Below are 16,872 nucleotides of genomic sequence, written 5' to 3' on the forward strand. Positions count from 1 at the left end.
ATATATATATATATATATATATATATATATATATATATATTATTAATTTTTACACACACTATTATTTAAAAATATTAATATTATAAATGAGCAGCAACATAATGCATTTGCAGTTGAATTGAGACAAGATTTTTGGATATAAATCTGTGGAAGTTGTTGAATTGAGATAGTTGAAATCAACTATTATGTATATCCATATATGAATATGAATTTATAAGGGATATATCTCTAATTAGAATAAGACTATATTTTTTCTCAAAAAAAAAGAAAAGAAAAAAAAAGACTATATTTAAACAAATTTTATTCATTTTCAAAGACAAAAATATTGTAATACAATGTTGAGTACCCTTAAAATTAAAGTGGAATATATTTATCACAATGAATTTGAATTTCTTGTATTAATTTCAAATACATACACAACAAAAATTTTACTCGAATATCTATGAAGTTTCGACAACTAAAAAAAAAATGCATTATATCTATTTCAAAATGATTTACTAATTGGGTTTAAATATTGTGCACAAGTCTTCGCGCAAAGCGCGTAGAAAAAACTAGTTAAATTTATAATTTTTAATGGTAAGTGTCAAAATTTGACATAACAGGGAATTTCGAGTTATGAAAATCTAGGGTTAAGGATCTGTTGGGTCTTTTAAAAGCCTGACTAAGCCAAACAATGTAAGCAAGGAAGATTGGGAGGATTTAAAAAAAAAACGCACAACAAGAACCACATGGTCATATCTCCGGGGATGAAGTTGTATGTCATGAAATGGCTTTGTAAAACTCCTAGAGAGATAAGAAAAAAAAATTTGTAGACTCAGTTCATATCAAAATCTTTAACAAGCAAAGTGATGACTTATATGATTCAATTCATCAATTTTGGTATATCAATGGTTAAGGTTGTTAAAAAATAAGGAAAAAATGATGGGTCAATTTTATAATTATTGCAAATATTTTTAAGTTTGCAATAATTATAAAATTGACCAAATGTATTTTTTTTTTTTTACTAAAACTCTTAACCATTGATAAATCTTGATGGACGATTTAGCTTGGTCCTCATTTTTTTTATATAGGGCTATAGTAGTTGTTCTCATTTGAATCCACCTCTATTTGTATATACCAATATATGTATTTACTACATATGTATGTTTGTATGTACATACGTAAGCAGTGGCGGAGCCAAAAATCTTCTTCAGTGGGGGCGAAAAATTAAAACTAACGAGATATTTTGAAAGAAAAAAAATTAAGCAAAATTTAGTCTTAATTTGGTGTTGAAAAATGGGGGTGTTACATTATATTGCACATCAAGGCTAGTAGTAGCATGTAAACGGTAGACATCAGAATGGTTTAAACCCAAATGCGGAATTAGGCAAGGTGATCCTATCTCTCCCTTACTTTTTGTCCTATGCATATAGAGATTGAGCAACTTGATAGAACATGTAGTGGAAAAGGGCACTTGGAAAGGCCTAAAGATCACGAGAAGAGGCTCGATTCTAAGTCACCTGTTTTTTGTCGATGACCTTGTACTTTTTGGAGAAACTTCATTGCATCAAGTCTCAGTTATCAAGGAATGCCTAGAAGAGTTATACTCCATGTCTGGGCAGCAAGTTAGCTTAACATAATCCTCCTTGCATATTTCCAAAAACACTCATCCTGAAATCCAGCAAGCTATTAGCACTAGTCTGGGAATACCGAGAGTAGAAGATTTGGGAAGATATCTAGGAGTACCTTCCATACATGGCAGAATCAAACAAGAGCCATATTCAGATTTGATATCAAGAGTCCAAGCCAGACTATCCGAGTGGAAAAGGAAACCACTATCCTTGGTGGGTAGGATGATTCTCACACAATCTGTGTTGTCAGTTATTGTGATACCCCGCACTTTCCTAATATTAATATTTAGCTATAAATATTTTATGAAGGGGTTATTTTAATTTCTTACTAGTAATTATTTTAGTAAGGTGTTTCTAACCAATTCACAGAGGCCCATTCACAGAGGCGTATGAGCCTAATCACAGAGGCATACCATACCCAAATCACGGAGGCATATAATGCCCAACCAACTCCATCCTATACCAATAGATATACATAGAGCCTTAGCTCGAACAACCACATCTCAAAAGGGTATACATGACACATGAAACCCAAGGAATTTACTCACAAGAGTTCAAGACCTCAACATACCAAACTCAAGTCCAATTCCAAACGAAATAGTCAAACCAAGGAATATTCAGATTCAGAACATGAACAATAGGACATCATGCTCAGAACATTCATCAAAGAATCAACCAACAATACAAAATCCATAATCCAATATAAATGACCAACAACCATGAACCAATACTCAATAATCGGGGTAGTATATTCAACATGTTTAAAATACACTCCAGGAACCAAAGGTGAAACTACAGAGTCAATAGACCACAAAACAACACTAGAATATAGAGGGAATTTACTTAGATAGAACACTTCCGTAGAACACGCCAGACCGTTGGGGCAATTCGCCAAGAATAGACAGACCAATGCGGCAGAACACACCCCTCTGCCGTACCTTCCGCACGAAGGCAACGGACCTTGGTGACGGAACACCCCCTTCCGCCACATTGCACCGCCTCTATGAGGAAGGGCTCAGCGGGACACATTAAACCGCTGGACCTCTCCGCAAGAACAAAACCCAACCGAGAATACCTAGACTTCAATCAAACACGAAGCAATGAACATTAAACCATTCCAGTACCCAGATCAAGATCAGAATACACATTCCAGAAGCCAAATAACACATGGAATCCACAACAACAATACCCAATCACATCAAGGTTCAAGAATAATGAACACAAATCCAAAGATCCACAAGATAGACTCAATAATCCAATAAATCATAGGCTATAACCAAGAAATAATCCATAGGATTCCACAAAACACAAAAACACATATATATGCAAGAGTGAAAGTAGGTTTAGTGAGACATGGAGGATTACCTCTAAGCTAGCTTCTCCAAACACCAACTCCTAGCTCAATCCATCAAACCACCACCATCACCATGATCATCTTGACCCAAGAACACCCCAAGGAAAACCATAAGAAGCTTATGAAGACTAGGAAATTGTAAGATAAAATGCAATCTAAACATGGACTAGCACTTACCCAAGCATATGAACCCCTAAAAGAGAAGTCTTGCTTTGAATCCTTGCTAAGAAGAAGAGGTGATCTTGTGTAGGGTTTATGGGTGGAAATGGCGTGTGATTCATGTAGGAGAAGGGAGGAGACTAGGGAAATTAATTATTAGAAGGCTTTTATATGACTCCCACAAAATCTATACATACATAATGTATGTAGTGTTAGGATAATTAAATGAAACATGGGCTCTCACATTAAGGATGGGCTCTGTCCTATCAAGAATTAATTTAAATAGCATTAGGTTTGATTCTTCAAAGGATTGAGCCAATTAAATATTCAATTTATTATAAGGGAGGAAAAGACCCAATTGGTATCCCTTACAAAATTAAATTAGAGAATTGGGCTTTCTTAACAATTAAATAAGGTAGAATAGGAAATATATATTTATTTAAAAGAACCGGGCCCAATTAATTAAATTAACCCCACGAAAAGAAGAATTACCCGGGTTCAAGGCATGATTTAAATCCGGGGTATCACAATTGGCCTATGAAGACCGCAAGACTGTTAATCATGAGCAATATTTGGCCTGCTAAGCAATTAACAATGGCAATGAGAACCATGTAACAAATTACCATGGAGCGTTTCAAGATATTGGTTCTAGGAGAAGTCTCGGCCTATATCACGGTCTTGGTAGGTACCATTGACCGCGTTAGATGCAAGGTTAAAGTTGAGTGCTGCATTCCACTACCTCTAGGTGATCAACAAGAAGAACTATTGAAGACTGGAAAGACGAGTTGATATATTCGCGCTAGTGACCAGCAAGGATCACAAGATGAATACTAAGACTTGATCAAACCATCTTACAACGGTATTAGCAATCGAATAAACAAAGGATTCCTTATAAGGTCTTGTATTATCAAAAGAGCAGGAATTCGCGATACTAAAGAAAGTATAACCATTACGTGGGTGCTAAGACTTCGATGTTTTAAAGTACAAGGAAGTAAACTTAGTTCCTAAGGTCACCGATAATCATAGGTGAATCTCCTTTCGTGGTCAGGTGATGCCTTCCTGGTTGATCCTATCTTGTCATGAAACTTCCTCGGGAATCTCTCGTGCGACATCGATCGGTCATCAGTTAACTCTTGCATCCATTACAGGATGGTGTGGATGATAATGTGGCACCTAAGATAAAGGTGATTAGTGTTGATAGTTGCGAGTTAACCTGATGAGAACCTTACGGTCTGAAGATGGGATGAGTTATCATAGGTGTCGCGGATGAGCAATCATGTCGCTAATGATTGAATAAGGAATAATTGAGAAGTAACTTCTAGGTTGGCTTTGCCACCTAAATTGGATCAGAATGTAGAGCGTATTGAAGAAGGATATTTGTGATTCATCACCTTCGGTTCCTCCTGTAGTGATAAGGATGTGCGAGCTGTAATGAAGTAAAACTTATGAGAATTTTAGATTCGCGTTGCGTGTGAAGCAAAGTCAAGATCCGCCAATCGATCAAAGTGTCGTGATCAACCGTCAAGCTGAGGAGATTGCGTAAAGATGAGAGACTTCTTATCATTCTTAAAGTCGAATTCTTCTCTGTTCCTTGAAATCCCGAATACCCCTTTTGTTGAGAAATCCCTTCTATCTATCCTAGACATTATTCCTATCTCCTCTCGAAACTGAAACTCTTTTTTTTCCTTGAATAAACCGTATACCCTATCGTTGAAAAACTCTTTGTGTTTTCAAGCCTCGTCCCTATCTTCTCTCGAAGCCGAGTTCTTTCTTTTCTTGGAAGGACTGGATATCTCCTTGGTAAGAATTCATTTCTGTCCTTTCAAACATTGTTCTTGTTTGCTTCTTGAAATAATTTTATGCAAGGTGACAACCTTATTTACTAAGTTGTAGCCTTGATAACTTTGATTCCATTCTTAACCAACGTTGTCTTTGAACGTTAAACCTTAAACACCCTCATTCTATTTTCCTGTTAGATCAAAATTTTCAAAACTAAGCGTATATTATATAAATATTTTTCTCTATATATACTACTGTAGTAGTTTTTTAACTCTCTATTCCCAAAATGATTTTTGAGCTTCAGGGACGAAACTCCTTTTAAGGGTTTAGGGTTTAGGGTTTAGGGTAGTTTCCTCAATATTAATATTTAGCTATAAATATTTTATGAAGTGGTTATTTTCTTACTAGTAATTATTTTAGTAAGGTGTTTCTAACCCAATTATTTTACAAAGGGCTGGGATGAATATATCCCCAAGGTTGAAAAAATCGCTAGGCGCCTAGCCTGCCTAGTTTTTTTTTTTTTTTTTTTTTTTAATTTTGAATTTTTTAAAAAATATTTTAAGTGTTAATAATTATAAATTGTTTAATATTGTAAGTCTTTACACTTTAATAGTTAAATAGTTAACACTCATTAAGTTATTAGTTATTATTTATTAATTATTAGTGCATTACTTATTAGTTTAATTTAATTATTACGTAGTACTTTTTATTTTATTAAGTTATTAATTATTAGTTATTACTTATTAGACCATTAGTGTATTAGTTAATACATTATAACATTAATAGTTTAAATGTTTAAGATTTGCAATTAAAAACAAATTAAAAACAACGCCAGCCTGCCGGCGGCCTATATAGCTATTATTGAATCCAAATGAGTTGTATTTCCTAGAATTATCTTAAGCCCATAATTATATATATATATATGTGTGTGCGCGCGCGCGTGTCTCTTATAGACTATGGTTGGTGACTCAACCAACCTTAGCCCTTGCCATAAATAGCCCAACCCATATTTAGTAACCCTACTATATATAGTATATGCTTCTTTGTACAGCAGCCAAGACATTCCCCTGATTGTTCATTCCTCTGCCTCTCCATTCTATTCTCTGTCTCTCTCTCCCTCAACCAAGCTGCAGGCAACAAACAACAATGGTGAGCTCCGGTGAAGTGGTGCGTCATTAGTGACGGTTCGGCATCAATGAGAGCAACGACAACACCTTTCTCTCCCCCCTTCTTCCATCGGCGAGAATCAGCAAAAGGTCCAATAGCTCCGACGTCGGGTGTTCCTTCGGCATGAGCAGAGTTGCGGCGAAGGATGGTGGTGGTCGAAGTTGGCTGTGGTTCGGCTTACCTTCCTCATCAACGAAGAACCAGCAGCCTTCCTCTGCTTCCCGGCGGTGCAAAGCAGCGGCAACATGGAGGTACGCCCTTCCCCGTCCGTAGCAGTGGCGTGAACGGACTCCTCTGTCCTTTCTCCCTTGACGTTATTATCTTTTGTAGAAAAAAAACTAATCAAAACGCCTACCTTTTTGCAGATTAATGAAGATGAAATCAGTAAAAAAAAATACTTATATATTCGTCGTGGAAGACTACCACTTTGCTCTTAATTTCGAAAGAGTCTTTCTTCTTTTCCATGATCAAATATGTACGAATGACTCGTACCTTCATAGCACTCCATTTCTTGAAGATAGATAAATCATTGGCAAGGCAGTACTATACATTCCCATGGTCGAAAGCAACAATGCAAATGAAAGCAAAGCAAAAATTTTCCCCACTGATTTGTATGACTGATAGTTAACCTGTAATATACAACATGTGTAATAGATGTCTGAGAATGAAAGAGTTATAGATGTATATTAAATAATTTTGAATTCCCGGTGAGAGTGAAAGAGTGTTATAATGGTTTCGTTGATTCTCGAATCGTTTTTGACGATTCAATTTCCTATAGAATTACAATTATTTCGTTTACGATTGAAGTTGCCTAAATATCTAATTGTAATTAATTTTGTGGTCTTTGATTCTTCTAGAGACGACTTTTTTAAAAGGTTCTTATAATACTAATTTTAAACCCTAAACGGCGTCGTTTAACTGTGGGTGGAATTCAAGGCCAAACAATAGAATCAATATTCCCAATAATTTATTTTTCACAAATCAAATAATAGAATCAATTTTCATGGTAATTTCTTTTTTTTTTTTTTTATGGAATTTCACTTCCATTTTCCCTGAAATATTTTTTGCGAATTAAACGGGGCCTTATAGATTAACAAATTATATATTTGGTCATTTATTAGGACTTATTACTTTATTAGTTATTATTGTGTTTAGCAAATTACAAATGCATTAATATATGTTTAAACTATCTAAATTATTTTAGTATACACTTATTAACTTTTTTCATATTAATTTTTATTTATATTTAAAAAAGTTTCAAATTTAGCGGGACGACCTCCCTAGGCCTATATTTTGACGGGCTTTGACAAATGTCCACCCCCACCATTTGACGAGCTTTGGTGGGCTCTGCTTAGCCAACCCATTTCAACAACTCTAATCTCCTCCACCCATATGTCCAAGCCTTCATGCCCTTTAGGGATGGCAATTATACCCATACCCTATGGGTTACCCGCATCCCTGCCCCTACGGGTTTTAAAATACCCGCACAATTTGGGTAATGGGTGCGGGGATGGGGGAATTTTGTAAACCCGCGCAGGTATGGGGGTGGGTGCGAGGGAGGTATCCCCGCCCCGCACCGGCACCCCCACATATCTATATATATATATATAGATTCACACACTTGTATTACTAGTATTCATTTATTATATAAGCTTATGTATCTTTTATAATTAAAAATGAATAATGAATTAAACTTCTTTATGAGCTAGTGCCTCACGGATTCAATTGAATTATCATCTCATTGTCTTATTTTTTTGTTTATGAAAATTGAAAAGGAACAACATAAATAACATAATGAGCAAACACTTATAGAACTTATACTATCAACACAATTTTAATTTCAATTAAAGACTAACATCATTGGCTCTTATTAAATTTTAGAGTTATGTTCAAACTTATAAAAGGAATCCATTCGATAATTAAAATTGTAGTATAAATTTTTTATTAGATTTAAGTCTAATATTAATAATTAGAGTTGTGGGTTGAGTATCACCTGCACCCGCAAAATCTCCACGAGGTCAGGAATTTCATTACCCGCGCGAGTGCGGGTGCGGGGAGTGGGTTGGGAATGCGGGTGCGGGGCAGGTGATATATCCCCCACCCCATTGCCCTTGCCTCATGCCATGCCACACGGCCACACCTCCACTACCTACCTCACCCCTTTTATAAATCCCAATTCCCAACTGACCCAACTACTCAAAGTAAAGTCAGCTAGTTGCCGTTGAATCTGTGTGACTGCCATAGCAGGGGTAGTTATGCAATTTCAGGTTTCGCCCTCTACGGCTCTACTCTATCAGTATCGCGGCATAACCGCATTTGCCGCAACAACATTTAAGAAGTATATTTATTTTTTTATTTAAATATTCGAAACTTCCACCGCCTCATGCATTCAAATTTTGTATATATGTGTGTGTAATTGATTGATTGTGTAAAACAGAGCTGCAAATCTCCTTTTGGGTCCTCTCTCGCTCTCCAAGGTATTATGTTCTTCTATGGATTTAGTGTTTTGAATTTGGAAGTACGAAATTAATTGATGCTATTATTCTTACCATTTCTTGACAGTTTTTGCTTGTATTTTTCGTGAAATTGTAGCTGTAGTATAGAGTTTTAAGAGTAGTTGTGGAAATTCAGATCATATGCTGAGGAAATCTTGATCTAGGGTTTGAATTGTTATATCTTTAGCCCTGGTATTGGATTTGATTTGAATTTGAATGAAATGCATCGTATTTATGTCCTTTTGAATGTAATTCTCGCCGAATGATTGACTTTTCACATTCATAAATTGAAATTATTGCGAATAAATTGAGGTCGAGCAACATACCTCAATCGTGAGATTTCATTCCATTGTCAACTTGGATCTCTTGACTTCTACTATGGAATACTGATACATTCTGGGGGAAGGGGTACTGCCGCAGAGGTAGACCAGCACAAGGAAATTTAAATTTGGAAAGAAAGAGCAATTGACATAATCCTATATTCCTATTTTTTGTCATAATAGAATAGTTTAGTTTGATTAGAACTCATAGATAGTTAGCTTTAGTTTCAGTCAGATTAGGAGTCATTATGGTAGCCTATATTAAGGGCATCTTCAATCAATAATAGACAAGCAGAAATTTTAGAGAAAGCAGGGAGTTTGGAATCTCAACAAAAATCCCAGTGTTTCCTCTCCATGACTTGAGCCTGGTTGTTCATATCAAATACTTAAAAGTTTACTTTGTTAGGGATATAGTCCTGTCCCAAATACTTGTTGGACACACACATTGGTGGGGATATAATAATTCTCCATAATTCTAATAGGGGAAACCAACTCTGGCATCTTAGTATATCTCATCATGAGGAGACTTTAAGGTAGAAATGTATTAACTCTTACAGATATGGATATTCATTAGAGAACTTCTATGAGAAAAACAAATAAGAAGCTTATATTTGTGCAGGATGATTGATTCTACAGCTTTCATTAGGCCATGAGCTATGACCTGTGATGGTTTGATCTCAATCAACTAGTGGGTGGCTTTTAGATTTTTTTTGGGGTGTGTAAAGATGGAAAGGCGAGGCAAGGGTAGGCACTATGCTTATCGTGGAAGGAAGGCTAGATCTGATTATAAATGTTATGAACAGTCAGATGAGGATTACAAGGTCTGTAAAAATGAGGTGTTTGATGAGTCCGAGGATGAATACTCTTCTTTTGTTGGGGATACATCAGAAGAGAGTTTAGGTGAGTACGAAGATAAGGAAGAGGAGAAGGAGATGGAAGAGATGGACAGTAGGGTGGTGAAAAAGGTTGTTAAAAAGAATGATGTCAGACCTAAAGCACCAAAGAGACAGAAAAATGGAGTTGTAAAACGAAGAAAAAGGAAGAGACTTGTGTACAGAGGAGAAGATGATGACAATGATATTTGTGATGATGATGATGATGAGGAGGAATTTACCCCATATGGGATCAACCGGGTTGTAAAACGAAGAAAAAGGAAACAGGTTGCTTACAGAGAAGAAGATACTGACATTGATGATGATGATGATGATGATGATGACAGGGAATTTACCCCAGATGAGATTGATGGTGTAGGTGATGATGAAGATGAGTTGCCCATGACAAGAAGGAAAAAGAAATTGTGCAAGCCACAATTGAGAAAGGGCAATGGCAAAGGGATGCAGAGGAAGAGAATCTCTGAAGTCTCAAGGAAAAAAACAAGGAAGAAAAACTCTAGGAAGAAAATCTCTAAAATTTCAAAGAAGACCACAGGGAAGAAACGAAGAAAGAAGCGTACGGTAAAAAGAAAAGCAAGATTTGATGATGGTGATGGGGAGTCCATGAACATAAACACAATGGAAAAGAAGACTAGGAAGAATATTGGAGCAGGGAGAAGGAAGAGAAGAATAATAATAGATTCTGATTCAGATTTTGTGACTTCTGAGTCATCAGACCTTGAATACACTATATCTGAAGAAGAGAGAGAACAAGTCAGAGAAGCAAGTAAATTTTGTAGAGGCTTGACAGCTAGCTGGAGGAGACCAGCTTTTTTAAAGAATTCACCAGAAGAAAAAACTCAACGACTTCAAAAGAAGCGTTCACTAAGAAAGGACAAGGAGAAGGTAGAGGAGGTGAAGACTGAATCAGGAAAGCAGATATGTGGAATTTGTTTGTCTGAAGAAGGGAAGAAGACAATCCGTGGAACTTTGAATTGCTGCAGCCACTACTTCTGTTTTGCTTGCATCATGGAGTGGTCAAAGGTAGAATCTCGTTGTCCCCTCTGCAAGCAAAGATTTGTAACAATCAGTAAGCCTGCAAAATCAAGTGCTGGCTTTGATTTGAGACCTGTGGTGATTCAAGTTCTTGACCGTGACCAGGTCAGTTCAATCATTTCCAATTTTCTTGTTCAATCATTTCCAAATTTGTTTGGTTGCAAGCTAAATTAACATCATTATGTTTTTTTATTAACGTGGTTGTGTGAAGGTTTATGAACCATCTGAAGAAGAGCTTAGGGGTTATCTTGATCCATATGAGAATGTCATTTGTACTGAATGTCAACAAGGTGGGGATGATGCTCTTATGCTACTTTGTGATATCTGTGATTCGCCTTCACATACTTACTGTGTTGGCCTTGGACACGAAGTACCTGAAGGTAATTGGTACTGTGAAGGCTGTAGATCATCATCTCCTGGTTTCCAAAACCCACAAAATTCAAATCGTACGCCTGAGAGTAGAACAGTCAACAACTTTTCTGTCAGATTGCCACCTATAGCTAACATGAGAGATACTTTTGACTTAAACGAGATCTATGTGCCTGATACACCATTAGCCCAAGAAGTTCACTGCACTCCATCTCCCCGAGATAGTCAGGCTGCTTCTCCAGCTTCAGGATCCGTGGCTTCCACAGTTTCAGACAGGAGAAGAATACATCGTCGAATAAATCAATTTCTTAGTAACAGAACAAGACAGGTAGACAGTAGAACTAGAGACAATGGCTAGTGTGGGTCTATGTAGGGAGTTGGCACCTTTATCAACTATTACAGCACCAAGAGAGCACTTCATCGTCTACCGTTTTCCAGGAATAGTTACAGGATAGCATAACTGCTTCACCACAGATTGAGAATGCTTTCGCTAGAAGATCCAACCATTTGAGGGGGCAGTTGAAAAAAACAAATCAAACCCCCTACTATGGTTCAGAGTTCCTATATTGTATTCTTGAAAGGTTAATTTGTAAGGAATAATACTGGTATTAGTTCAGGATTGGCTCTTCAAATTTCCATACTGCAATTCTTTCTTTTACTCTTACTTTTTAAGTCTTATACTGATGTAGCATGATCAATTCAGGAAAAAAATATAAAATAAGTATTTATTCCTTACGTTTCTTTCAGATGTGACGAAAATTTTACTCCTAAAGGTTGTTATCACATTTTCCTTCTTTTTAGTGGAAAACAATCTTTGCCACTTATTCACTTAGGTTAAAGGCTACAGTGCCTCTACTTGTAAGTTGTCACAAGGGATGTTAGGTACTTTTTTTTAATCAATAAACTTGAGTTTAAATTTCACTATTTTATCTCCACCATTATTATATGTATACCAAAAATAATAATTTAGAATCATGAGATAAACAAAAAAAAACATGTTGGAAAGGGTAAAGATACACTTATTGCACTACCCTGTAGCCTGTCCCAAACACAAACTCAACCAATAATTGGGCAAGCTACTTTTAATTATATATATATGTATATAGTCAAAGCATTAACTTATATTTGGAAAGGAATACAGGAGTTGGAAACCTAACAACTATTCTACTAGAGAGACATAAAACACTTGTAACTACATCTTATTCCATGGTTGGATTTTCATACATCAGAACAACTAGGCAAACCACTCAACATGCGGCCATTATCTGTGAATTCGAGTGTCCATGAGTGCATCAATGGCAGGTCCCTTCACAAGTTATCGTCGAAAATTGTGGACAACAGCAACCCTTGAACAAACTCGCTCCTCTTTGTCCTCTCCTCTTTATCCTTAATTGACAACGGAGGTTGTTTTCTACAAAAATATTCAGACAAAGCAATACACATTGCATATTAGATTTAAGAACTTCCCTCTGCTTCTGTTTAGGATCAATTGAAGAAGATATCAAGAAAAGCATCGATTCAAGGAATTGATGATCAGATATGCAATTGCAGCGAAAATTTGAAAGTTTGCCAAAACAGAGTCGCTGTATACAATAATTTACTTGCAAAAACAAGTTGAAAGTCTCAAGAGTGTCAACTTTCTGTTCATTTTTAATGCATAACTTTAGGGTGTATTTGGTCCGAACATGGGAATGGGAATGAGAATCAAATACTTGGTAATTGGAATGGGTTTTGATGAAAGTATTTTGCATGTTTGGTAGTAAGCTGGAATTGGAATGATTATTCATATTGTTGTTTGGTTATGTATGACCCTATAATTGTAATAAAGGTTTTAAAAATACAAAATATATATATATATATATATATATATATATATATATATAAAATCAAGGCAATTGATCCTAATATAATGACATCCAAAGCACAATATGAACAACAATCTAAAAGAACTTATCCTATGTAGTAAGGAGATGACAAAATGAAGAGGCGATGAAATGAGGAGGATAAGACTGAATTAATAGAATGATACCTGATTTAAAGTAGGTAATGAATTTTTTAATTATAGGGGTAATCGAATCCTATACCTGTGTTTTAAAAAGTTGTCAACCAAACGATGTGTATTGACTTTCATTCCCAACCCTGGTGTCTAACCCCATGAACCAAACACACCCTTAACTTTTTTCTTCTTGGGATATACAACTCTATTAATTGTTCCTTTGAAATGAAACCATTGGTTGAAGGTGTTTTTATACTGTTAATAAAACTCAGAAAGTTGCTTTTAACAGGAAAAAACATTCAATGGTTGCATTTATTTCACAAACTATAATCCTACTCCGTATATGATAAACATCTACAAATACTTTAGAGGTTTAATTTTTTGTATCATCCAAAAGACTAAAAACTACAACAGCAATTAAATCCATTGCAAGCATGTCATAAGCTAATATAAAATTCATAACACTTGGTTCCTGTCACCAGATAACAAGTCAAACTAAAGACAACCTGTCAGATGAAGAGACTGGAAAGAAGTTGGTGAAGAAGAGAAATGTATGAACATACCTTTCAGATACGTTTTCTGGAGTGCTCTTCATAGCTGAGATGGCTTCAGCAGAAGAGCGTGGCTGAGCACTCCCAAAATCATCACCCATAGGCAAAATAAACGATGACAGTAATGGGTCAGGTGCAGCACTACTCGAAGGAGCTATAAAGGAAGACCCTCCTAAGAGAGACTGTAAATTTCCTTCTCGCAGTTTCCTCCTTAACAGTGAAAGTGTTGAATGAGAACCACCTTTGCGTGATTTCCTCTTGCGCTGCATGTAAACTCAAGTCAAGGAGCTCACAGCAGAGTCATTGTCGTATTGTTTACTTATGGGATATTATAAGATTTTATAGCGTGAGAAATTCCAATCTAACGGCCAATATTTGCATCATAAATGTGTGCACATTGGTCTTGAATCCTTGACAAGTATATCAAGATTCCTAGAACTTCTACAAAGAACCTCTCAGCTCCGTAGATATTTCATAAGATTTACAACATCTTTCGGCGTCCTCAACAGTAATATTAGGTTCAAAACACAAATAACTGAAATAAGCATGCAATGGAAGAAGGCAGACATGATAAGAACTTATGAGATATGGGATCTGTTAGACCCATATGTTCTCTCTTATTTTTTCAATGTGGACTCTTAACAGGATCAAAGAGAAAATTCCAAGAGATAGAGGTTCCTAAATAAATGGAGGTGACACTACTCTTCAGCCATGCCACACTCTGGCTTTATAAACTATCATCTCAACACGGCACTTGCGTGTGGAATGAATGAATAAGGGGAATAGGCATCAAAAGGCAACACAAAATAGCTATAGCAAAAAGAAAAAAAAAAAATAGCAGATTAGAAAAAGGATATCTTGAAGATATTCCCATGCTGCAATGTTATGTGTGCAACCATGTCAACCCCCACCCTCATTTCGCAAACTGGACACACCTGTAAAGAGAAGAATTCGTTGTGAGCAACTGAGCATTAATACTTCAAGATATCTTTTACACCTCTCAAACACTGGAAACAACAATACAAAGAAGGAAAATCTTGAACTTAAATCTACACATAGATACTTAAGCTCAGGAAAAAATCCACATCCCTTTCCTCTTTAATTAATAAAGAAAATAAATCAGACCTAGCACACAATGGTTATAACTATCTAGTGCACACAAGCCATTAATAAACTAAGAGCATGGTAAGTTCAGTTAGTGCTTTGAATTTATAGTGCAAATGGGAATTTCATCTTAACTTTTCTCTAGCACCCAGAACAACAAAATGTTGCAGGCTTTGCATACGACTGCCAACATTTAAAGTAAGCAATTAGCATATGGCGTAACCTTAGCCCTAGTGGCTCGTGAGGAAGATGGTTAGATACTTATTTAAATAGTACTCCGTACTATTTACTGCATCAAAACACGGCAAACAAGCCTAGGAATAAATCGGTTAACAAATTATCCCTTCAAATTTACAGAATAACCAGGCGTTTCCAGTAGATCAGCACATAAATCAATCATAAACTTTGCATAATCAACTAAAGTATGCAAATTGGGAAATTTTTCCCAATTTTTTTTAAAGTAAAAAGCCAATGATCTAATTGAACAAGAGAAATAAATACCCCGTTCTTGGCCTCAAGAGGGTGCTCATCATCAATATGGCAGCATAATCCAACGATATCGTAATATTCAGAACAAAACGGGCATGGAAACTCCTCTCTCACATCATCATCTACCATGTCGATTTCTTCGAAACCTATCAACATTTCCGCATCGATACCATCCCATCTCATCCCTACCACAATACCCGCACACACGAATCGCATTAAAACCCTCATTTTAACATTTGGAGAAACTTAAGAAGCATAAATTAAAATTAAAATTAAAATTAAAATTAAAATTAAAAAATCCTGATAACATTTCATCCAAAAACCCAAAGGGGGAAAAGGAGAAAACTTACGTTGAAAAAGAAAATCACAAACGAAAAAAGGGAAAACTCCAGGAGATAAAAAAAAATAAGGAAAGAAATGAAAAAGAAAGTTACCAGATCGAGACTGGGAAGCGGATTGATAGCGCTTGGAAGTAGAAGATAGACGAGCGGCCCAAGAATCAGCATCCATGGTTACTGATAAATCTCAATTAATTATCAAGAAAATTGAAGAAGGCAAAGGAATCAGTGAACCAGAGGAGACGATGATGATATAAGAAAGGAGAGAGCAGAGGCCCGTGAAATGAAAATCCCACCTAGAGAGAGGAGGACGAGTGTCGTCTTCCACACAGCTTTTATATTCTCACTATGTATACAAATTAAAAGGGATAAGGCTCAAATATACATCTAATTTCTCCAAAATGCGGAGTATATAATTAAGCCCTTTCAAATTTACAAAACAAAACATCAAATAAATTTTGGAATAAGGTTCAAATTGACCACTGAACGTAACCTAAAAGTACAATTTGACCACTGAACAAAAAAAAATGCAATTAAGCCACTGAACACTCCAAATGTATGCAATTTCAGCTGATAGCATGTTACCATCCATTTCATCAGGTTACTTGCTTATGTGGACGGTGAGTTGATATTTTAAAATAATTTTTAATAATAAATATTAAAATAAAAAAATAATTAATTTTTTAAAAAAAGAATAAATAAAAAAAAAATTACGGCCACCCCTCCCCCTTTTATAATACCGTTGCCACCTTGATAGGAAACTTGCGCATGAATAAAATTTAATTAATTAATTAATTAATTTATTATTATTATTATTTACAGAAAATCAACTTCTTTCACAAAACAACTTTTGTTTTATGATTTTGGATGAAGATTTCAGTTATTTTGTGAATGAAGTTGACTTTCCGTAAATAATAACAAAAAAAATTAAATTTGATTCATTCGCAAGTTTTCTATCAAGGTGACAAGAGTACTATTAGTGGGAGGAGGGGTGGCCTCCGGTGTGTGTTTTTTAAAATTTTTTATTTTAATAATTTATTTATTTTTTTTTCTTGAAACAAAACGAAGAAACTATATTAATTCAAGTCGAGGTTCAAAGCAACAACAATAGAAGGAAAAGGGACCGGAGAGCAGTCCGAGCAGTCAGTCATAGACAAGGCTTCCCTAGCTAACAAGTGGGCAACCCTGTTCGCGGACCGCTTAGCAAACAAAA

At 35.7% G+C, this 16,872-nt stretch overlaps 2 protein-coding genes across 3 annotated transcripts; one reads left to right on the forward strand and one right to left on the reverse strand.

Moving 5' to 3' along the window:
• The first annotated feature begins 8,285 nt into the window (after window positions 1–8,285).
• LOC116007305 (transcriptional regulator ATRX) lies at window positions 8,286–11,845 on the forward strand. The gene is made up of 3 exons (XM_031247946.1): window positions 8,286–8,546; window positions 9,504–10,917; window positions 11,024–11,845. The coding sequence occupies exons 2-3, from the start codon at window positions 9,610–9,612 to the stop codon at window positions 11,537–11,539; spliced, it is 1,824 nt and encodes a 607-aa protein (XP_031103806.1). The 5' UTR covers window positions 8,286–8,546; window positions 9,504–9,609; the 3' UTR covers window positions 11,540–11,845.
• Window positions 11,846–12,248: 403 nt separating this feature from the next.
• On the reverse strand, window positions 12,249–15,984 carry LOC116007191 (protein DEHYDRATION-INDUCED 19 homolog 3-like). 2 transcript variants are annotated; one of them, XM_031247798.1, is made up of 5 exons: window positions 15,756–15,982; window positions 15,334–15,506; window positions 14,586–14,663; window positions 13,741–13,997; window positions 12,249–12,592 (listed from the first exon to the last, which is right to left on the reverse strand). In XM_031247798.1, exons 1-5 carry the CDS (start codon window positions 15,829–15,831, stop codon window positions 12,490–12,492), a joined length of 687 nt encoding a protein of 228 aa, XP_031103658.1. In that variant the 5' UTR covers window positions 15,832–15,982; the 3' UTR covers window positions 12,249–12,489. The 2 variants fall into 2 exon arrangements, with proteins under 2 accessions (XP_031103658.1, XP_031103659.1); XM_031247799.1 differs by lacking the exon at window positions 12,249–12,592 and adding an exon at window positions 13,493–13,649 and having other exon boundaries at window positions 13,684–13,997; window positions 15,756–15,984.
• Between the last annotated feature and the right edge of the window lie 888 nt (window positions 15,985–16,872).

This window comes from Ipomoea triloba, chromosome 15 (genome assembly GCF_003576645.1).
Source record: "Ipomoea triloba cultivar NCNSP0323 chromosome 15, ASM357664v1".
Taxonomy (NCBI): domain Eukaryota; kingdom Viridiplantae; phylum Streptophyta; class Magnoliopsida; order Solanales; family Convolvulaceae; genus Ipomoea; species Ipomoea triloba.